General features: G+C 49.4%; 1 protein-coding gene across 1 annotated transcript in view; it reads right to left on the bottom strand.

The window, feature by feature from the left end:
• LOC100344092 (guanylate cyclase 2G) overlaps positions 1 to 23,414 on the bottom strand; it is a 49,650-nt gene that overhangs the window by 1,971 nt on the left and 24,265 nt on the right. The window contains exons 13-21 of the mRNA XM_089314226.1: positions 20,762 to 20,930; positions 19,259 to 19,414; positions 12,058 to 12,235; positions 9,280 to 9,420; positions 8,008 to 8,200; positions 6,065 to 6,239; positions 4,864 to 4,962; positions 3,262 to 3,353; positions 1,873 to 1,978 (exon numbers count right to left, since the gene is read on the bottom strand). Of these exons, the coding sequence (XP_089170352.1) occupies positions 1,874 to 1,978; positions 3,262 to 3,353; positions 4,864 to 4,962; positions 6,065 to 6,239; positions 8,008 to 8,200; positions 9,280 to 9,420; positions 12,058 to 12,235; positions 19,259 to 19,414; positions 20,762 to 20,930 (1,308 nt within the window). The 3' untranslated portion in view covers position 1,873. The remainder of the gene's footprint in view (positions 1 to 1,872; positions 1,979 to 3,261; positions 3,354 to 4,863; positions 4,963 to 6,064; positions 6,240 to 8,007; positions 8,201 to 9,279; positions 9,421 to 12,057; positions 12,236 to 19,258; positions 19,415 to 20,761; positions 20,931 to 23,414) is intronic.

Raw genomic sequence — 23,414 nt, 5'->3', positions numbered from 1 at the left:
TAGAGCTTCTTAGACGCTCATGTAGACCACAGACTCACAGCCATCCCGTCCTACTGCAATGTCTCAAATGCTCCAGGACCGGATCTCCCACCCAGGGAGGCCAAGCCATTCCACACGTGTAACACCTGGAGGAGAAGGTGTCTCCGGTCAGCCCTGTCTCTAAGGCCCTCAGGTCTCTTGCCAGCAATGGTTAATGTTAACCACTAGCCCCACGATGCTTGGATGCCTTCTTTCTCTAAACTTCTCTATTAAGGAACTAAGAGAAAATACTTTCAAAACAATCTTCCTTGTGTTCACAGTGGACACAGAAAAAAAAAAAAACTGGACATAGACTGTAGGAAACTGCTTCCACCAAAATCCATGGTTATGATCCCTAAAACTTCTCTGTCTCTCTCTCCAGATATGTGTGTGTATACTCAGTATGTGTGTTGTGTATGTGTTCCTGTGTGTATATGTATGTAAATGACACATGTATATGGATGTCTATGTGTGCAACTGTATGTATGTTTTGTATATATGTGTCTGGATGCCACATGTTTATAATGGTTAAGGAAAAGGACAGAAGTCACAAAGTCCTAATTACATAAACATGATGTGTGTAAGCATGTGGGCCAGGACTAGAAGTAAACACACACTGAGTAAAATACAAATATGGGGTAATAACAGACAATTGCCTTATCCAAGCCATCTCTGAATCTGCAGGTCGTCTTCTAGAGCCCTTTTAATGTAACAGTTGCATTCGCACTAGGGATGCCTCCTTTCCCCCATTGCAAGAAGCCAAAGATCAAGGGAATGTCATGTCTTTGGTGCCCCCTCCCCACAGTGTGGTGGTGGGTGGCACAGAGTAAGTTCAGCAGGAAAGGGTCACCAACATGAGGCCTGATGCCCTAAACCCAGCTGCTCTGCCAGGTTCCGGAGCAATGCCACAGACGATGCCTGCACGTGAGGAGCTGCAGCAGATGAAGAAGTGCTGAGAATGCATCAGTGGCTCGTAAATCTAAGACAGGAACCACCAGATGAACGGACCCGGAAACCTGTTCTTTGGAAAGAGGGAGAAGTAATCCTGGCAGGAACAGAGGGGCTCGTCTTTGTGTGCTGGAAATATTTAATGAAGTCTTCGTAAGTGAATCAAAGACCCCACCTAAAATTCAAGCTAGAGGTTTTGCTCGGTGAGTAGGAAAGGCAGTAAGCGATACTTGGGGGACAGGATGAGATCTGCGTGGAAGCTGCCGCACTCCCGGGAATTTAGGGCGGAGCAAGGCCTTCCAGCCTCTGCAGTGGGCCTGTCTACTCGCAGTAACTTCAGCTCTGCTGGACGCCAAGAACAGCCTAGATTTCGGAGGTTTTTTCCCATACTGGACAAATTCCAGAGATCCCTTTGATAAGGGCTCATATCTCCTGGCAAGCATATTAGCTAATAAGGAAAATAAGCACTAATGGTCAGGAAGCAGCCCCCTTGCAAAGCAAAGCGCCTGTGACTGCAGGCTGCAGCCTCCTGCTCCTCCCGGTCCCAGAATGACGTGTTTCACTGCAGATTCAGAAGTTACTGGGCTGGAAATATCTGGCAGCTAGGGCTGGCTATCTGGCAGATAAAACAGCAGTCCCTCAGGGCTGGGAGCCCAGTCTTGGTCCCCCCTCCCTCCGCCCCCCGGAAATGAGTTCACCATTTTCAGCTCATCCAAATCCACGTTGGCTCTGGAGCCAGCACAGGGGTAGGAAGAGAAAGTCAGACAGATGGCGCCCCCTAGTGGGAGATTCACTTAAGACCCCGGAATTACACTTCTTCGATGGGATATGGAGAGGGGTCCAAGAGGGGACCCCCCTGCAGACTTTTCATGTGATTCCACAAATATCTTAAAGGACAAGACGTACCTCACAAGGTCTCTGGGTCGTTAACGTCTTCCTCAGTAAATTCGGGGACTGCAACAGTGAGGCCTTCTTTGCCTTTCAACCAGAAAGTGGTTTGCTCTCCTTTGCCCTGCGGGAGGCAGCAGAGAGGCTGGTGTCACAGAGTGGGGCCAGCAGAAGCCACCTCCATGAGGGAAATGCCTCCTTCCAGACAAAATGCTGATTATTGTCTTGGGCTTTGCTCGCAAGCCTACTTGACTACTTCAAAAAAAAATCATGGAAAAAGCACATTCTGCACACACACACAAAATCTGCATGGATTTCAGAATTTTTGCAGCAGCATAGACATACATTTTAATTCCATTTTTGCACAAGATGTTTGATGTATCCTGGTACATAGTCAGCAATGGCCTAGCCAGAAGGGCCACTGGAGGTGAAATTTCATTGCAAAGAAAATCTTTTCAAAATAATAAGAAAATCTGTTTAATTCCTGCTATGAGCTGGACACCAAGAGAAGCATCCTGTGCATGGGTTCAGAATCAGTCCTCCATCTATACTTCAAGGGTGGGGTTAACATCATTCCCATTATACAGCTGACAAAGCCAAGCCCTCAGACCAGACATCCAGGAAGTAGTGGGACTGGACTCCAAGACAGAAGGGTCTTCTAGAAAGGTCTTGCTCTTAGCTGGAGTGAGGTGATGGAGAGGAGTATGCCAGGGCCGGCGGTGGCACACTGGAGAGCTGATGCCACCCCTTTCCTTTCACTTCTTTCTCCAGGGCCCCCTTACTCAAACGCCCCAGCCATAGTAACCACTGACCTCCCGCCCCATGTACACAGCTCCCAGGTGTTCCTGAGAGCATCTCCCGGGAGTATTTGCCCCTGCTCCCCACCCCAAGAAAGACCAGGCAAAAGGCAAATATGAGAACACATTGTAGGGCATTGCAGGGACAGAGGCCATGATGAAGGCGATGAAGCAGAAAAAAATAAAAAGAGATGTTTTTCCCTTTAATATACAGAGATGAGGTCCTCATACCTCCAAGACCAAACCCATGGGCTCTGTCGCCCCTCCCTGGGCACTTGAGACCCAGATCAGGAAAGGAAGGCTTTCTAACTCCTGGACTTGTATTTGCTGTTGCCTTGTGTGGGAGCCAGGGGACCTGCTCTGTGTACCAGGGGAAGAGGAGGCATGCTGTGAGGGCTTGGCTCAGTGGGAGCCGAGGGCTTTCCTGCCGGGGAGTCCATGGGCAGTCCTCTTGGAAGGAGGAAGAGCTGCCGTCGTGGGAACCTCCAGGGGGACCTCAGGGGTCTCTACGCCATGACTGCCTGAAGGCCCCTTCATCCTACCCATCCTCCCCACATCTCCCCCAGGGACCCAAACAGGGCGGAGGGGATCACACTTGGCCTGGTCTTACCTTGACTGGAATGGTGCCTCTCTTTTGCAAATCGTATCCTCCCAATGCCAGCAGGGCAGCCGCAGTGCTCTGAGAGACGTGGATCCGGAACGCTGCCAGGAATAGGACATTGTCTACTTATCCCCTGGACGAAGGAGTGTCTGTGGGGCAGGGGCTGCTTTGGCGAGGGAACCTACACTGGCCAGATTCTCTGATCACCAGAATCTCTCATCAGACAAACCACCGTCTTTCTGAAGTCTAGGACCCTTCGGCTGTGATCCTCAACCACCCAGGCAATGCCCAGGCACTGCTGGGTGCTATTCAGGTTCCAGCATGTCCAGGTTCAGTATGTCCCAGCACTGACCGGGGTGATACAAGCTGCTTCTCCCATGCCTGGAGGTCACTGAGCTCCTCACACTCCCTGGGGCGGGCCTGCAGTGCAGACACACGACCACACTGTTGTTCCCCACACTGACATGTACGTACAGTTAGGGCAGCTCCACCTTGAAATTTATCCTGCAAACCCTGATTTACAAGATAAGAGAGAGATCTAAAATCTGTGTTTGAGATGCTAGATTAACTTACACAATGAAATAAAGGAAATCATTTTTAATGTCTTCATATATTGCGGGAAATTTACAAGTTCAAAATGATGTTAACCTAAACTCTTTAGAAGTTAAGACACCGAATAATTCTGTTTTCCGTGTCTTGACTGATGAGTGGCATAGATGTGTCTAGTAGCAATCATTGCACTGACATTACTACCCAGGGCTGGTGTTTGGCCTAGCAGTTAAAGCACCTACGTCCCACATTAGGGTGCTGGAGTTCTACATTCTGCCCCAGCTCCTGCCTCCAACTTCCTGCTAATGCAGTCCCTGGGAGGCAGCCCAGGTCGTTGGGTTCTTGCCACCCATGTAGGAGACTTCATTGAGTTCCTGGTTCCTAGCTTTGACACCCGGCCCAGAGCATTGCAAGTACTCGGGGAGTGAACCAGCATCTGGGAATGTTCTCTCTCTCTCTCTCTCTCTCTCTCTCTGCATCATAAATAAATAAATAAGTCAAAATTATACAAAGTAAAATTATGTGATAATCTCTGGAGTTCCTGTCCATAGATTTCTCCTGCACCACCAAGAAGAGACTGTATATTAGGTGTGGGAAAAGTACCACCTCCAGGCCAAATCTGACCCATTTGCAAATAAAGTTTTATTGGAACACAGCCATGCCCATTTATTAATAAACTGTCTATGGCTGCTTTGGAGCCATAACAACAGACTCTGTGGTCCATCAAGCCTGAAATATTTACTGCCTAGCCCAGTGTAGGAAAAAAACTGTCCAACCCCCACTCTTCATTTAATTGATTTTGTTGCTAAGTACGTCTGATGGTTGAGAACGGAAAGTCTGAGAGTGGGGAGGCCATGTGTGTTTGCACAGCTCCCAGGAGCACAGTGCAGAAACCCTTCTCCAAGCTTGATCAGTGTTGTCTGAAGTGGATAATGATCTTATCCTGCAGATGGCAAACGGCAGACAAAATGCAAATGAGTCTTCTAAAAATACCCGCTGGTTAAAGACAGAGGACTGGCAGGACAGTGATACTGTTTACAAAGTGCTATAAATGATACCCACGCAAGCTGCTGCTTTCCATTCGGGATGCCATGTTCACAGTGTCTCCAAACAGACAGTACCTGGGCATGGTGAGTCCCACCACACCAGCCACCACGGGACCTAATGCAGGAAGAACCACAGACCGTAATCAGGCCACATTTCCCAAGGGCTGGCCTCCGCGATGCCCATCAAGTCAGTGAATACAATTCAACAAATAGTTGTTAAGTGCCCCCTGGGGGAAGATACTGGCAATAAGTGGTAGGGTTTGCAGACAGGCAATCTACCCACAAACCTCTGGTGGACAGCAGCATAACCAGTCAATGACAACACCATTCATGAACTAGAGGTGCAAATAAAGCTGACAGTAGCACAAGAAGAAGATTCTTGGGTCTGATAGGGAATCAGGTTCTATTTTAGTCAAGTCTTGGAACAGAAGGAACAGGACCAGCCACATAATTAGCACTGCTCAGTGAAGAATGAAAATGTGGGACCCTGGCTTAAAACATGTTCTCAGAATTTCAGGACAGCAACAGAAAAGGATTAAACCAACTGCAAATTACTGCAGTAATTACTGCAAATTACATGGTCACACACCCATGCGCTTCTCAAAAATACAACACATCACGAGGCTGGTGTACGGGGCAGGAGTTAAGCTGCTGCTTGGGATACCAGCAGCCCAAAGGATGCTGTGCCTGGTGTGAGTCCTGGCTCTCCTGATTCCAACTTCCTGCTAATGTGCACTGTGAGAGTCAGCAGGTGATGGCTCAATTACTTGGCTTCCTACCACCATATGGGAGAGCTGGATTGAGTTCAAGCTTCCTGACCCAGCCTTGGCTGTAGCAAGAAGAAATGGAAAATTTCTCTCCCTCCCTCCCTCCCTCCCTCTCTCTCTTTCTCTCCCTTTCAAATAAAATTAAAATGACTAAATAAAAATATTTAAAAATCTGTCACATCAAAGAGGATCTGTTGCCGACCCTCAGAGGAAACCCCACCCAGTGGAACTGTCCTGGTTTTTGTTCCCCTCTCTACTTTTGGTTTGACATCAGGGAGTCCTTGTGTGTCCTTTCTCTGCACATCAAGGCAACTCAACCTTTAGTTTGCCCTAAAGATGACACAGCCACCCCTCAATGTCAAGTTCCTAAGAGCCTCAGAGCTAGGACTCCACCCAAGTCCACCTGTCCCTGTGCCCGACCGTCTGGCCCCCGCTGTCAGTCGGGTTTACCTGTGTGGAGACCAATCCGCAGCCTGAGCTGTTTGTTGGGCATGTGTGCGATCTGGAAGTGCATGGTGGCACTGAGGACGTGCAGGGCCATGGTGGCGATCTCGTCCACGTGTCGGGTGCCATTGCGCTTGGGAAGCCCACTAGCCACCATGTATGCATCTCCAATCGTTTCAACCTGAAATAAGGCAACAGGCCACCTCTGTTTCTCCACAAGGAAGACCCGGGGAGGGAGTAGAATCGGAGACCAAGGTCCTTCCTTACTGATCTTTGCCTCAGGGCCCCTGTGTGGGAGTACCACACTCCCAGACCTCTCCCCTACCCACTTCCCAGCATCCCAGTTCTCCCACAAAGCCTTCCTCCCCTGAGTCTTCCTCTCCGTAACCACTGTTTCCACCTCCAAAACCCCACAGTGGGGGTGACATATTTCCCTGAGCCAAGTTCAGAGCCAAGTTAGACAGACAGCAGTGTACTGATAAGGTAAGTCTTGAAGGACGAGGTGGGTCCTCCAAGTGGAATCCAGCATACCCAACCGGAAATGTCCTCAGCCCACACAAGAGCTCTTACACACATTTGCACAAGGTGCTTCAGAAAGTTCAGGAAAAATAGAATTTAAAAACAGTGCAAAAATTTTTTTGAAACGCATAGTTTTTTTTACAATACACATTCCCATGAACTTTTTGCAGGACCCTTGTTCTTATGTATACATTATACAGGATACAAAATGTATTCACTTAGCAGATATACAAATGTATGTTTCTGACCGATCTGCCCTCATCTGCCCCAATCCCCCTACCCGAATCAGCTTTCAGCGCCTTTGTTCACAATAAAACGATAAATGCCAAGTGGAAGCTTGAAGTTCCGGCCCCTTCCAGGCGTGTATGTATTATAGCAGCATTCAAGGACAACACGGGGAAGGTGGAACTGCAGGCATTAGCCAGGCAATAAGAACACAAGATCACAGGAAGTCAGTTAGACAACAAGTCCAACCTGCATCTAGGCTGGCACTCCCACCTCGAGACAATCCTTAGAAATACAACTAGTTTTAATACAAGCTCACAAGAAACATAACCAAGAAGGTAACGCCAAGAGCAAAACCTCCGAGGCGGCATCCTCACAGATGGCAGGTTCCAGACTTGTTTGGTGAGTGTCCTCTACTGAAGATGCCCCATCCGTCCCGTCTTTCACCCTTGAACAGAGGCAGCCATTGTTGGGAATGTTGGGGGGTAACTATTGGGGGTGTGTCACTGAGAGATAGGACCACACTATTCCCCAGATCCCACCGGCCCCAGGACTTCAGGCAGGGGCCGAGGCTGGGGCCATGGGCAGAGTTCACACACACATGAGCATTGGCATACAGAACTGTCCCTAGGTCACCACCTGAAGTCGTCCAAACGCTCTGGGAATGCATCAAGCCACCCCCAGAAGGAGCGGCTCGTGACTGGTTTTTGATCTCTCTGCTCCCCCAAAGGTTATCACTCTCAGGGACCATATTCTTAAGTCTTCCATAGTGGCACCAGACAGGTGACTGCCACTGTCCACAGTCGCACAGAAGCGAGACCCACACAGGATCCAAGGACAGCCCCATAGAAGAGCAAACATGAGCCCCTCTGAGTCAGAAGGAAAGGAATTCAGAAGGGAAGAGGGGCAGGGAGGGCACTCACCAATAGAACGCCAATGTCACTTTTAGCAATGCACTTGCTGTGAGGTAAAATCACTGGAGGAAACCAAGGGAACAACTAACGGGTGGTTCCAGACAAGCCCTTTTCCAAAAAAATACTCAGGAGTCAGACACTGAGCTTCTGCCATGAACTGCAATGGACTGGCTGCATGAAATGGAGCCCCCACTCCAGGCTGACATATGGGGCAAATCCATCCTCAGCCACATCCCAGAAACCCCAATAAGGATCTCCTGTTGCCTCGTGGGCAGGAGCCGCACGTCTCACCTTGTACACATCATACGTCCCAATGATGTGGTCGAATAAACTGTACAGGTCATTGAGGAACCTGACAACTTGCAAGGGGGAGCTGACAGAACACAATTTTGTGAATCCAGCGATGTCAGAGAAAAAGATTGTCACAGACTCAAAATGTTCTGGTTCCACAGATTTTCCTGCTAGGAGTTGTTCCCCAACGAAGCTGAAACCAGAGAAGGTGTTCTTGTGAACAGAATCCTGTGCACCTGCCTCCATGGACCCTCCTATGCAAAGTCACCCTGTAGGTCCTTGTGCTTCCATGGGCTGAGTTGGTGCTGAACAAGGCCCATCATCTGGAACAATTTTGGAGCTGTGCCAGGCTGAGGCAGCCAGGAGCTCTGAGCTTCTTCCAAGTCTCCTACATAGGTGGCAGGGGCCCAACCACTTGGATAGAAAGTGGAGAAATCAGGTCTCGAACCGGTACCCATACAGGATGCTGGTATCACAAGTGGCAGCTTAACCCACTACACCACAATGCCAGCCCCCTGTATCCACATGTTCTTGGAAGAGATATTCTAATTGGTATTTATACACTGGGGGCAGGGGAGGGGCAGGTAGCAATCATGCCTTTACAGAAGGGATTGTCTCCATGAAGACATCTTATTTCCTCCTATTGATTATAGTTTGATTGGAAAGACTTGTCATACGGATTCGGAAGCAAATGTAATCATTCACCAGTTCACAAATCAAGATTTTTCTATCAATCAACCCATTCCACATTAGTACATTTAAATGCTGACTTCCTGGATTAAGACAGGCAAAAACAGAGTACAGGGATTTGAACAGCAAATGCTTCTGAAAAGTGCTAAAAGACTGCAAAGGTGAAAATGGATCCAAACACAGAACAATTTTTGAGTCTGAAATCAGGAGTGTATGTTGCCTCAACCAAAGATTTTAGATCTACACCTGAAACGCCAGGTAGCCATCAGGACTCGTGGAGCTACAGCGCCATCTAGTGGTGATCATTCTGCTGTGGGGTCCAGCATAGTCCATGTAAAAGACCCACTATATTCTCCATTTCTAGGGACGCAGAGGGATTTGCCTCTGTCTCCTCCCTTTAAAGAATGTGCCAAGTTGCACACAAACTGCTTGACCCCTTTTAGAAAACGCAGAACTCCTCTTAGGAAGAGAATAATGGCAATATTCCCCCCATGATGGGGGGCAAGGAGGAGACAGAGGGCTCTCGGATAGTGACGCCACTGCTCCCCAGGTTTGTCTGTCAAGGCCCCTGGGGCTGGGTACCTGGGCAACATTGTGGACAGAAGTCTCTCCACCTTCCTCTTCTCTGCCAGCAGCTGGCTGGTCCTCTCGCCCACCACCTCTTCCAGGTGCTCCGCATACACTTCCAGCTTGCTCAGCAGGCTGTCCAGGATGCTCACGCGGCTGTAAGAGATCCGATATTAATGTCATCTTCCAAGACCCTAGGGCCATGGTGGGGCACACTTCCAATGACTCATTCCCAGAAAACATTTCTCGCCCTTCAGGCTGCAGCTTACGGGTTGCCAGTGGTCAGCAGTGAAATGACCATGGCAGCAAGGCTGCCTCACAGACAGAGCCTGCCTTTACTAGCTCTGGAAGCTTGGGCTCCACTCGTTATTGTTCTGAGCCTCGGTTTACTCACCTGGAAAATGGGGCTAATAATACATACCACACAGAGGTGTCCTGGGAATTTAATAAAATAATGTGCAAACGTGCTTTGCCAGGCACCCAGCCAGCACTCAATAAATGATGACCTTGAATAACCTTTCCACCACACCACAACAGGCTTCAAACCTCCACAACCAATTGAAAAAAATGCAGATTTCAGTACAGGTGGTTCTATGCTTCTCAGATTATCCAACTTAGGGGGCACTTCCAGATCGTCCAGGCTCTCATTAGAGAAGGGTGTTCAGAGCCATCAGTGAAATTTCTCTTCTTCCAGATGAAGACAATGAGATTCACATAGGAAGCAGACATTGTCCTAACACCAGAGACCCACATTTTCTGAATAAAATGTCAGGCCATAGCAACTGACCTGCACCATACCATTATGCTAAATAACGTGATTTCACAAAGTACACACCTATAAGTATACCCTAAGTATAATAAATGTTCATTTGTTTATCAAAAATAATGCTAAAATTATAATTAAAAATATTATGATCTGAAAAAATACAGAATACAGGATTATTATGTTGAAAATGTGTGCCTGCTGGGGCTGGTGCTGTGGAACAGCAGATAAAGTTGCCACCTGTAATGCCGGCATTCCACATGGGCACCAGTTCGAGTCCTGGCTGCTCCACTTCCAATCCCGCTCCCTGCTAATGTGCCAGGGAAAGCAGCAGAGGAAGGCCCAGTGCTTGTGCCCCTGCACCCATGTGGGAGATCCAGAAGAAGCTTCTGGCTCCTGATTTTGGCCTGGCCCAGCCCAGGGCATTACAGCCATTTGGGGAGTGAACCAGCAGATGGAGGGCATCTCTCTGTCTCTCTCTGCCTCTCTGTGTAACTCTGACTTTCAAATAAATAAGTCAATCTTTAACAAATAAAAAAAATGTGTTTCAGGTTCCCAGCCCAGTGTTCTTCCAATGAACTCAAGCTTCCTCCAACATGACAGTGTCTTTCTGTAGTCTATATCCCCAAAGATAATACAATTATTCTGATGTGAAGGAACTATTGAGAAAATCATTTGCAAACATGCACTGGTTAGTCACAACCCTTGAAATGCTGATTTGAAAAAGATTATGAGGGCCAGCGCCGAGGCTCACTAGGCTAATCCTCCACCTGCAGCGCCGGCACCCCGGGTTCTAGTCCCAGCTGGGGCACCGGTTTTGTCCCGGTTGCTCCTCTTCCAGTCTAGCTCTCTGCTGTGGCCCGGGAGTGCAGTGGAGGATGGCCCAAGTGCTTGGGCCCTGCACCCGCATGGGAGACCAGGAAGAAGCACCTGGCTCCTGGCTTCAGATCGGCACAGCACTGGCCGTAGCGGTCATTTGGGGGGTGAACCAACAGAAGGAAGACCTTTCTCTCTGTCTCTCTCTCTCACTGTCTAACTCTGCCTGTCAAAAAAAAAAAAAAAAAGATTATGAGAACTTCTCAAGACTCCCTGAGAAGGAAGTTGAGTGACTAATGATGTCTGAATAGATCGAGTGGCAGTGGAATTATTAATATCTGGTCCATTTTTTAAGGCTAATCCGCCACCTGCGGCACCGGCACACCGGGTTCTAGTCCCAGTCAGGGCACTGGATTCTGTCCTGGTTGTTCCTCTTCCAGGCCAGCTCTCTGCTGTGGCCAGGGAGTGCAGTGGAGGATGGCCCAAGTGCTTGGGCCCTGCACCCCATGGGAGACCAGGAGAAGCACCTGGCTCCTGGCTTCAGATCAGCGCGGTGCACCGGCCGCGGCGGCCAGTGGAGGGTGAACCAACAGCGAAAGGAAGACCTTTGTCTCTCTCTCTCTCACTGTCCACTCTGCCTGTCAAAAAGAAAAAAAAAAATTTACTTGAGAGACAAAAGGGAGAGAGCTCTCCCATCTGCTGGTTCACTCCTCAAATGCTGGCAACAGCCAGGACTGGGCAGGGCTGTAGCTGAGAGCCAGGAATTCAATCAGGTCTCCCAGGTGGGGTAGCAAGGACCCAACCATGTGAGCTATCACTGCCTGATCCCAGAGTCTGCATAGCAGGAAGCTGGAATTGGAAACAGAGCCAGGAACGCAGCCCAGGGACTCTGAGGTGAGATGCAGGCACCTCACACACTAAGCTAAATGCCCACACCTCTATTCCATTCTTTTATATCTATTTTAGCATTTATGATATAAAGGGAGAATGTCTCCCTCCACTTTAGCCAGCATACAGCACAGGGTTTTGTGTATGGTAGACACTGAGTGAGCAATGTTGAATAAGGGGAAGGAGGAACCAGGGAGGAGAGAAGGGAGGGAGGGAGGGAGGGAGAGAGGGAGGGTGGGCCATGGAACCCCTCACCCACTGCCACCCGGCTTCCAAATTCCTCAGGCTAAGTTATGGGAGAGATGCCTGTGGGCCGCCTCACTCACCCCGTGGGACTGGCTGCGCGCAGGGTGCCCCTGATGCTGCGGAAGGTGGGCCTTCTCTCCGGAGACTCGTCCCAGCAGGCCTTCACCAGGGCCACGATCTTCCTGTCTCCTTTGTCTTCACACAGGGAAGGTCGCAGCGGGGCCGCTGGCGTTGGATCTTTGATTTGGGCAATGATCACTGAAATTCGTTTCGGGTTGACATGAGCAGTGTCGTGCTGCTCAGAGCACTTCACTGTTGAGAAACACGCACTGTGTTCTTAAACGCATAAACTGACTTTTTAAAATGCATAGGACAGACTAGGATCCCAGAGAAATGTGGGTATTTTTATGAAAATATCTGATTTCCAAGAGGACCCAAGTCCTCCTGGAAAATGAAGACTTCTACTGTATGAATTGTAAGCACCCCCTGCGTTTTTAAATCAATTTTTTTTTTTTACCTAGAAGCTTTCTTGAGAAGCAGACAGACTTCCATATGGATAAGCATTGGGTATTAGAAATCCCTGAAGTGTGCTTTATGCAATTTTGTGTTCTGTTTTATACAGAAGTCATTTTAACAAATAATAAGCGTCACCCTCATGTCTGTTCCCCTGTCTAATTTTGTAAACCCACTTTCTTTCACTTCCTCTGTGGCTCCTCCTGACAGTTATTAAACATTCCACCTAAGGAGACTTTGTAAAGGAAACATTTTGAGAACCATGCCTACATGTTTGGTTCTACAAATACTGAGAGTGTAACAACAGCAGTGAATCTGAAACACTTGTTACTAAGTTAGAGAAGCCAGGCTGAGAAACATCGCATGCTGTGTGACTATTGATCTGGCCTTCCAGAAAACGCAAGATTTTAGAGACCAAGAACAGATCAGAAGCTACCAAGAGGTGGGGAAGAGAGAGGTTAAAGAGGTGAAGTACGGGGGATTTTTTTGAGGTTGGGGAAACTACTCCATAGCTACTCGATGGTGCATACATGACACGGTGTGTTTCACAGCACAAAGGGTGGGCCTTAAGGAACATAAACTTTAAGACAGTATCAGTTAGAAAACCAGGCAAACCACTGGTGGGAGGCAGACGGAGACACAGCATTTAACTGTATTAAAAAGCTATGGCCTGCCCTCGCGGAAGTGGGTAGTGGGAAACCATGCTGACATGAGTCACTTCTGAATGACTGGAGGCTGTGTGGCCCAAGATGCAAGGAGCTACTCAGCATCACTGTTCTCTACTAAGTCAAATCCCTTCTTGTGGGAGTAGAGGTCACCAAGCCAGCAGCCTCTGGGCACATACGCTGAGACTGGACAAATACGTAAATGGAGGTCAAAAGCGGGAGCCAGGATTCTCCCTGCTGGAAAGGAGGTTACAGCCGAGCAAAGCGGGAGACTAGAATGAACCATGGTGGGGAAGTTCAGGGCCAGCCCTGTGGCGCAGTGATAAAGCCAGTGCCTGTGACACTGCATCCCATACGGGTGCTGGTTCAAGTCCCGGCTGCTCACTTCTGATTCAGCTCCTTCCTAATGTGCCTGGGAAAGCAGCAGAGGATGGCCCCTGCACCCACATGGAAGACCCAGCTTCGGCCTGGCCAGCCCCATTCATTGTGGCCATTTGAGGAGTGAGCCAGCAAATGCAAGATATTCTCTCTCTCTCTCTCTCTCTCTCTCTCTCTCTCATTCTGCCTTTCAAATAAGTCAATTTTTTTTTTTAATTTTCAAAAAAATGATCATGGAGACATCAAGGAGAACTCACGTTTAGTTTAATACAGATGCAGGTGTGTGTGCGTGTGTTTGGGCAGTTACACATGTGTACGTATATGGCTTAGTATACACTCATACACTTTTTTTTCTGCCAACTGGCAGCGCCTACAAGTATCCACATCCCAGTGGCACTCAGCGTACCCAGTGTCCAGGTTTTGTTTTCGAATCCCATTCTCCAACAAAAGAATTCAGGGCTCTGAAGAATCATTTCCTCCTTAGGGTACGGTTCCACAAGATGAGTCTGGAGCATCTTATACAACCAGACAGTAAGGCAGGCTTCACACAAATGAACCCCACAGTCAGAGCTCTATGAGGGGTCTTCAAAAATTCACAGAAAATGCATATGATGAAAAAGCTGCGCATGGACTGTGAAAAATTTCGCACCAAAATGAACCTCTCTTTTAATCTCATTTTCCATGAAACTTTTTAAAGTATTTCCATAGGTCCAAGAGGCACAAAAGATGGCTGAAACTGAGCGACCAAAGATAGAAATATTTATACTGCCAAAAACAAATAAAAAGTATTAGATTATAACCTAAAACATTAAAAACTAGCCACAAGTCTTTACTGATACAGTCCATTCCTTCCTTCCATCAAGTCCAGTAGAGAAGGGGGGAGCCAGAGTAACTTACAGTGGGGAAACCCACAGACACTGCCTCCGCCCAGCATCACCATGACCGGCAGGTTGCCAGTGTGTGCCCTGGATATGCTGTGACGCAAATCTGCATCTTCCTCCCACACACCTGCAACCCCAGTGAGAAAACAAGACCATCAGCCATGTTCCATGGAGGGAGAATCTACAAAATATTAGACAAGTACTTCTCAAAAGTATCAAGGTTACCAAAAACAAGGAAAATGTGAAACATTTTCCCAGAGAAACTTGGGTTAGGGAGACACAATGACTCAATGGTACCCCGAATAGAATCTTGGGACAGGAAAACGACACTAGGTAAAAACTAAAGAAATCTGAATAATTTATGCCTTTCATTAATACAATAAAAAACAGTTTATAAAATCGATGTGTAAAGTATATTCTTGTTTAGGTCTACTTTTTTGCCACTTGTTTGAGAGGCGGAGAGAATGTGTTCCCATCTGCTGGTTTACTTCCCAAACGCCTACAATGGCCAGAGCTGGGCTGGGCAGAAGCTGGGAGCCAGGAACATAATCCCGGTCTCCCACCTGGATGGCAGGAACCCAAGCATTTGAGCCATCACCACTGGCAGCTAGAGTCAGAGGCAGACCTGGGATGGAACCCAGCCAGTCTGCAGGTATCATAACTGGCATCTAAACCACCAGGAAAATCACCTGTCTCTCTACATTTTTAACACCTAAAACTATTCTGACAGAATACACACGAAAAAGTACTCTCTGTTGTATTCCCAAATGAAGTAGAATTTGAGACCTGGCACTAGATGGTTTTAAAAGCAAAGACAGGGGCCAGCACCGTGGTGCAGTAAGTTAATCCTCTGCCTGGTGGTGCCGGCATCCCATATGGGCACTGGTTCTAGTCCCGGTTGCTCCTCTTCCAGTCCAGCTCTCTGCTGTAGCCCGGGAGGGCAGTGGAGGATGGCCCAAGTCCTTGGACCCCTGCACCCACATGGAAGACCAGGAGGAAGCACCTAACTCCTGGCTTCGAATCAGCCCAGCTCCAGCCATTGCAGCCATTTGGGGAGTGAACCAACGGAAGGAAGACCTTTCTCTCTGACTCCCGCTCTCATTGTCTGTAACTCTACCTCTCAAATAAGTAAAAATCTTAAAAAAAAAATAAAAGAGCAAGGACAGAAAGCTTACGGCTGCATCATCCATTGTGCTATGTTGGCTCTAAGAAAGGCCATGAAAAAAATCTATTCAAGAGTATAAAACCTTGAGAGCACATTTCACACCGTGGGCGTGTACCCTAGACAACATGTGCCTGGTGCCCAGTCATGTGCGGCCAGCTGCTCCCGATCTAGAATCTCTGACAGACATAGGTCACATTAGCACAATTGTTCTTGTCCGTTAGCAGCTGGTACCCTGGTCACCCCTGGGGCTTGCAGAGACACAGTCTCCGAGGAAGTCAATCTGGGGTGGCTCCAAAAATGTGTCTCTCTCATCCCTTCCAAGTGCTGCTGCAGCTGCTGGCCCCCAGACCCCGAGGCCCGAGAGCTGCCTTTCTCCACTGCGGTTGCTCAGTCCCATCTGGAAACTTGGTAGACGCACACGGTATCACACTGCACCCCAGACATCAGACTCAGAAGTCCTGAAGGTGAGCCTCCATCCTTGCATGTTTTAACCTCCCTGCAGGTGCTTCTGACACCTGCTAAGGTTGGAAACCACTGGGCTGCTGCATGCAAAGAATTGCTATTTATTGGATTCCCAGAACCGGGTTTGTTTGTAGGGAAGTGGGAGAAGTTAATGGTGCTTGCCCATAATTAGGTCCGCAGTGTATTTTTCCTGCTTGTAATCCTGGGTCTACACAGTCCCAGGGGATGGGGTCTCATTTCCCTTTGTGAGCTACAACAGGGAGGAATGCACAGAGAATCCACAGTCTGCCTCCACCCTTGTCCTCAACTGACACAGTCAGATGGACTTATGGGGACTGGCTCTGGCTGCAAAGACAAGAGTATGAATGTTCACTGAGAAAGTGGAATTAAAAGCTAGGTTCGTTTCCATGAGCTTCTTGAAGTGTCACATCTGTATTTTTGCTTGGTTCCAAAGTCAGATGCATGCAGATTGGAGGCTACCCCTTTTGGATTAGTCTCACCTTGGTTTCATTAGCTGTGAATTAGAACGAGGAGTCTGGTTCAAAAGCAGAGTCGGAGACTTTAAAGTCCCCAGGGACTACATGACAAGGGTCTTATGATGACACTTGAGATAGACCACTGGCGATGGGCCAGAACTGGTTGACAAGGCAAGAACAATGAAAAATTTTAAAACCAAGAGAGGCAGGTGTATGGCAGAGCAGTTCAGACACTGCTTGGAATGCCAGCATCCCATAATAGGGTGCCTGGGTTGGAGCCCCAGTTCTCCATCCCAGCTCCCTTTTAATGCATGCTCTGGGAGGCAGCCAGTGATGGCTCCAGTTATCGGGTTCCTGCCATCCAGGTAGGAGACCTGGATTGAGTTCCCAGTTCCCAGCTTTGGCCTGGTCCAACCCTGACTGTCACAAGCATTTGAGGAGTGAAGCAGCAGATGGAAGAGAGTTTCTCTATCTCTCTCCCCTGCTCCAACCCTTTTCAAATAATCTGTTTTTAAAAAATCAAGAAAGGTAAGTCAGCAGTGTGGCACAGTGGGTTAAGCCACCACTTGTGATGTCTGCATCCAATATCAGAGAGTCAGGTCAAGTCCCCGCCATTCTGCTTCTGATCCAGCTCCCTACGAATGCACCTGGGAAGGCAGCAGAAGATGGTCCAAGCTCTTGGGTCCCTGACACCCATGTGGGAGACCAAGACAGAGCACCTGGCTCCTGCCTGCAGCCTGGCCCAGACCTGGCTGTTGCAGTCATTTGGAAAGTGGACAAGCAAATGGAAGATCCTTCCTTCCTTCCTTCCTTCCTTCCTTCCTTCCTTCCTTCCTTCCTTCCTTCCTTTCTTCCTTCCTTTTCTCTCTCTCTCCTTTCCTCTCTCCCTCCCTCCCCCCACCACTCTGCCTTTCAAATAAATGAATAAATAAATCTTTTAAACACAAGAAAAAAAAGGTGGGCTTGGTTTGTTTAGAAACTCATACCCCCCCTTCGCCTACAAGTCAGAGGTTCTCAGCCTGAACGGGTGCACATTAGAATCCCCTAGGGAGCTTAGAATTGTCCAGGTAGCACCCAGACCATTGATACCAGAACCTCTGGGACTAAGATCCAGACACCAGCACCTGTTAGGAGACAACCCAGTAAAAAGCAAGCCTGAATAAAGCCTTAGCAAGTGGACAACTGAGCAGCATTTATCACAAATGTTAACTGCATTGAAAATGCAGCCATTTCTTCAATGTCTGATCTTGAAGAAACACTCACCCACAGGTACAAAGATACAAGGCTGCTCATTGCAGCAATTTGTAATCGCAAAAAATGAGGAACAATCAAAATGTGCATCAATGAATAACATTGAAAATGTATGTATGTCTTAAGAAACAATGAGGCACATTTATCTATAAGAACATGAAGTGAGAGATGGTCAAACAGAGGGAACAATAATACTCTAGGGTAGCTCTTGGAAATGTGTCTGGCATGTTGGTAGTACATGACAATAGCCAGGTTGACTGAAAGGAACCATAGCAGGTGGAGTTAGGAAGATGTAGTGGACTGAATGGTGGCTCCCTGTGAGACATGGTCAGGTCCTAATTATCAGAATCTGTGAACGTCAGCTTATTTGGGGAAAGGGTCTTTGCAGATATAATTAAATTAAGGCTCTTGGGTTACAGAGGTCATCGTGGGTTATCCAGGTGGGCACTAAAGCCACTGCTGAGAATCCTCATGAGAGACATTCAGAGGAGAAGCGAGGGGCAGGGTGAAAAGAGAGGCAGGGATGGAGCCCTATGGTGAGGCCCGGGAATGCTGGGGCAGCTGCCAGAAGCCAGAGGAGGCAGAACATGAGTCGTGAGGGGAGTTGAGCCTCGACAGTCCTTGGCTTCTAGCCACCAAGTTCATGGTCACTGTTATGTAGCCCCCGGTGTCGCTCCCCCTCTTCATGGAGGAACGACACTAAACCCTGCCTAGGTTTCCTATCCGAGTCATGGCACCATTTGCTGCTCCTCCGCACACGGAGGAGCCGCACTGGACCGGACGCTTGTTGTTCCCCTTTTTTACAAGTCTTTTCTATAGTAAAGTAAGAATAAGCAAACAGCGAACTCCCAAAGCAAGAATGAGTAGAGAGAAATGAGAAAGAACGAAGCAACGAACTTCCCCGCAAACTCTCCAACGCACTCTCCAACCAACCCACACCACCATGCCGTCTCTCTCCTCCTTTATAGTCCTCTTCCACCAATCCGTGCTCTGCTACCCACACGCTGAGCACGCTGCTCTCCTCCAATCAGGAGCAGGTTCTGCTGTTTATTGGTTGAACTGGAGGCAGCTGTGTAGAAGCTGTTTCCTCCTCTCCCAGCGCCATATTGTGGGAGAGCAGATGCATAGAATAAGTCTTAATTCGAGTAACAGTCTAGTCCGAGTTGATCCCCACACCCAGAACCTAACCGAGACAGCCAGAGGCCAGAGAGTTGAGAGGGCTTCAGGAAGTTCCGTGGGCCATGATAAGGCCCTCCACAGGAAGTCAGGGGATCTGACATCCATTTTCTAACGTTATAATTCTGGTCCATTTTCCAACATTATAATTCTCAGTGACTTGATACTCTTTTTGTACAAAGCGCAATTCACTTCCTAATGTAAAGGCTATCAGTATGAAAATGAAAACATAACAATGGGGTAAGTCATACATGAATCAAGCAGTTCACAAAAATGTCAAAGCTAGCCCACGTGACCAGGGCTCCCCAGCTTACCTTCCGGGGCCTCCTGGCGGTCGTTGAAGGGCCCCTGGTCCTGGTGGTGAATGAGGTCTCTCAGCAGAACCGCAAAGCTGTACACATCTCCCTGCGGGGTGCCCGACCGGGGCTCCTCCCGGAGCCGCAGCAGCTCTGGGGCCGTCCAGTAGAGCTCTGCAAGGCCACGGAACTCGGCGTGGAGGCAGAGCCGCAGTGCCAAACTGGGGAGGCCGCCCCTCAGCCCGCGGGGAGCACGAGAGAGAGGAAAGTGAGCCCCCCCAACCAGCCCTGCTGGGGTCTGACTGACTGGAGAAGTGGCCAGGGGGCCGCGTGGGAAAATGGAGAAAACAGCGGGGACAGACCTGCACCCTGTGTTCATGGGAGGCTACGCTTGACTGGCATTACAGGCGCTTTGTGGCTTTCTTTTCCCTGTTCTGCACTGCCTATCTTTGGAAGCATAATCCTTGGATGTATCACTCGGGTAGCAGAAAATCAGCCACCTGAAACTGAACAACTTCGCACATTCACAGTGTTAGGCAATCACTGCCCTCTATCTAGTTCCAGAACATTCCCCTCACTCCAAAGTAAAGCGCCTTACCCACTGAGCAATTTCTCCCTGTTCTGTGTTCCCCTGAGCCCTGGAAACCACTAGTCTGCATTCTGACTCCACAGATTCTTTGATTCTGGATAGTTCATGTATCTTTTTACTGCAATGAGGTCAATTGGCTTAGCTCATTATAGGTTACAATCACTGAAGAAAGGGATGCAGGGATGAGGAGCCAGGAGTGGCTACTAGCAGGTTTTCAAGATCGCCCTTGGCTCCCTGGTCTTTCGGGAAGACACCATCCCACCCCATGGCTCAGAAGCCTCCCCACGTTCAAGACCGAAAGCTGCCAACCATGTGCCAAGGACACTGGGATCGACAGGGCCAGGGCACGTGACAAGGTGAGAATCGGCAGCACCCAGTGAACTCCGGACAAGCAGGAAGCACTGCTGAGCCCCACTCTACCCACAGGGAGTTGAGGCAGTGGCACTTGTCTCCAGATGCACAGAAGAGCTGCCAGGAGCCTTCAGAAAACAGCACAGGGGCCCCGACTCCATCTCCAGACCCTGATCTGTTGATGCAGCCATTGAATGAGTCACCTTTAAGACAGAGAACTGCTGGACCCTGTTATCTTTAAAGCGCCTGGCAGATCTCATGTTCTGTGCTGAGAGTGCAGGATGCCCATGGGAAGGGACACAGAGGACAAAGGGAAGGGCAATTGCTAGTGGCGTTGGGTGGCCCAGCAAGCTGGGAGGAGAACCAGCCTCCTAGCCCAGACCCACACCACAGACTGTTCCACCCATGGGGTTGTCTTTTCTTGTCCTCCTCGGATGAGCAGAACAGCTACACACCACCAGCTCCAGAGGAAGGCTCACCTGCAGGCACCTGCACAGGTGAGGTTCGAGAAGCAAAGACAGCACGAGGAAGCCCTTGACTATCTGACAATAGCTATGGGCGCAAGGTCTGCCAGTGGTTACCCGAGGGGTCGGTGGTCTTCTCAGCATAGGTTCTGTGTGTCTGGCCGTACTTGAGCTCCCACAGCCCAAATCCCGACAGCTTCACCTGCATGCGGCCGTCCACCAGGCAGTTGGAAGGTTTCAGGTTGCCATGGGACCCCAGGGGGCTCCTGTGGAGGAACAGCATGCCCTGCAGAGGCGACAACACGCCAGTGAGGCGGGGCAGTGTCAGTGGGCACTGCTAGAAGAAACAGGGGCAGCTGGACAAATGGACAGAAACACAGGCGGGCCGACTCGGGGCAGGGGAACACGCCAATCTCCATGTCCACTTGCTCAGAAGCCATCAGCATGGTGTCCCCGGAGTCAGCGTGGGCACAGACACCCAAAACGGGGGAAACTAGTTCTGGCTCATGGGTCAGGAGCTAAGAAGGCCAGAAAGCCAGCTTCAGATGGAGGTAGTCTTGTGGTCAGGCCCCTGAGCTGAAATCTCAGCTCTAGTCCTCTGCAGAAAGTAGGTTAGCCTGATTCTGGTCGAAGTGATGATCAAGGCCGGCGCCGCAGCTCACTAGGCTAATCCTCCGCCTAGCGGCACCGGCACACCGGGTTCTAGTCCCGGTCGGGGTGCCGGATTCTGTCCCGGTTGCCCCTCTTCCAGGCCAGCTCTCTGCTGTGGCCAGGGAGTGCAGTGGAGGATGGCCCAAGTGCTTGGGCCCTGCACCCCATGAGAGACCAGGAGAAGTACCTGGCTCCTGCCATCGGATCAGCACGGTGCACCGGCCACAGTGTGCCGGCCGCAGCGGCCATTGGAGGGTGAACCAATGGCAAAGGAAGACCTTTCTCTCTGTCTCTCTCTCTCACTATCCACTCTGCCTGTCAATAAATAAATAAAAAATTTTTAAAAATTAAAAAAAAAGAAGTGATGATCATACCTACTTCATCACGGAGTCATGGTCGTGAAACACCACAGTAAATGCCCAGGGTAAGTAGTAAGGAAAACAGGTGCACGCTTATGATACATGTGTTAGTATGATAGAGAATATAGATACACTGCACTATCAAGAACCTGATTTTATTACCTGCGTGTTTTGAATTATAAACCATTGAATGCATTTTAGGAGTCCTGTTTGAGTGCTCTAAAGGGAAAGGCAATAAAATAAGGATGACTGAGAAATTATCCTGCTGTCCTCTGTGTTCTCAGGAACAATAGACTACTGCTGCTATCTATGAAGTCAACAGAAAGAATGCCAGAGTCGGAAGACACGTGTTCAAGTCTAGACACTACAACCCAGTCTCAACAAGCAAGTCACTTCATCTCCCTGGGCCTCAATTTGCCCATCTGTGAGATGGGGCTGCCTGGATCCCTGCTACCTAAAGGATGCGCTGAGGCCCAACAGCAGCATCACCTGGGAGCTTGGCAGGAATGCAGAGTCCCAGGCCCCACCCGGCCCTACTGGATCAGACAGTCCATTTTGACAGGCTCTTTGTTTCATGTTCATGCTCAGTGAAAAGCACTGGCCACAAGAGTTATAAAGCATCTGAGCAGACAGAAATGGCTTGATTCCTTCTCGGGCACCTGCTCAGGGACTCGCCGCTTCCTCCAGCCAGGCTGACAGGCCAAGTCACTGTCCCACTCCAGCCAGAACCCTGGGGCCGCTGCTGCATGAGAAAGGTGGACGAGCACAGAGCGCAGTCAAGGAAATAATCTCCAGGAGAGGGGTTGGCCACCCACTCCGCCTCACCCCTCAGGAACTCAGGGGGCCACGCTGTGTTGCTTTATCAGGTGGCCGGCTTGGCTTTGAGATTGCGAAACTGAATCCAACTTTGGAATCACAACCCTGCTGCCTCTGGAATTTCTCCAGCAAGGCTCCAACAGGCTAAGGTGCAAGCTTGCTCTCAGGTATGCCCCATGTGCAACCCAGAGTTCTCTCTGCCCTCACAGGAACCTCTTCATTCACTGAGCTGTCACATACGTACACACACATGCACGCGCACACACACACATGCAAACGCACACACGCATGCACACACGCACGCACATACACACATGCACGCACACACACATACACACACATGCACGCGTGCACACACATGCACACACATGCACATGCACGCACACACACACACCAGCCTTTCTTGCCTTCCACCTGCCTTTACTGGTGCCAGGACCATGCCAGGCACAGCCAGCCGCTTTACGCTGTGGAGCTCACGCCTGCAGGGTGACAAGGACATGCTTAGGGAACCTCCAGGTCTGCAGTCGCCTCAAGAAATGGCAGGCAAGCCTCCGCTTCTGTGTTTCAGTCTGATGGAAAGGTACGACTTCTGTGCAGAGCACCAGAGAAGAAACAGAGCTGTCAGAGGGCTCGTGATTAAGAAGCCAGATTTGACGTGCTCTGAGCAGCTCTGCCGCCCATCTGCTGGCTACATTTCTTGCCAGGCTGGACATCCCTGGATGGTCTGTAGGGCTTCCATCCCTGACCCCTACGCCTGTGCTCTCTGGTAGTTAGCAGGAAGAAGTATGGCATGGAGAAAAGAAAGCAGCCTTTGTAATAGACTAGCTGCAGTCCCAATCTACCACTCACCAGGTGGCCTTGGGACTTCACCTTGCTAAGCCTCATTTTTTTCCCTCTTGAAAATGGAGTAGATATGAATAGGATTGCTATTTTAGCTAAAAAGG

This window comes from Oryctolagus cuniculus, chromosome 15, assembly GCF_051225735.1.
Source record: "Oryctolagus cuniculus isolate XC-2025 breed Fujian yellow rabbit chromosome 15, ASM5122573v1, whole genome shotgun sequence".
Classification (NCBI taxonomy): Eukaryota; Metazoa; Chordata; class Mammalia; order Lagomorpha; family Leporidae; genus Oryctolagus; species Oryctolagus cuniculus.
The sequence above is the reverse complement of the archived record's forward strand: the minus strand, read 5'-3'. Positions and strand labels throughout refer to the sequence as shown.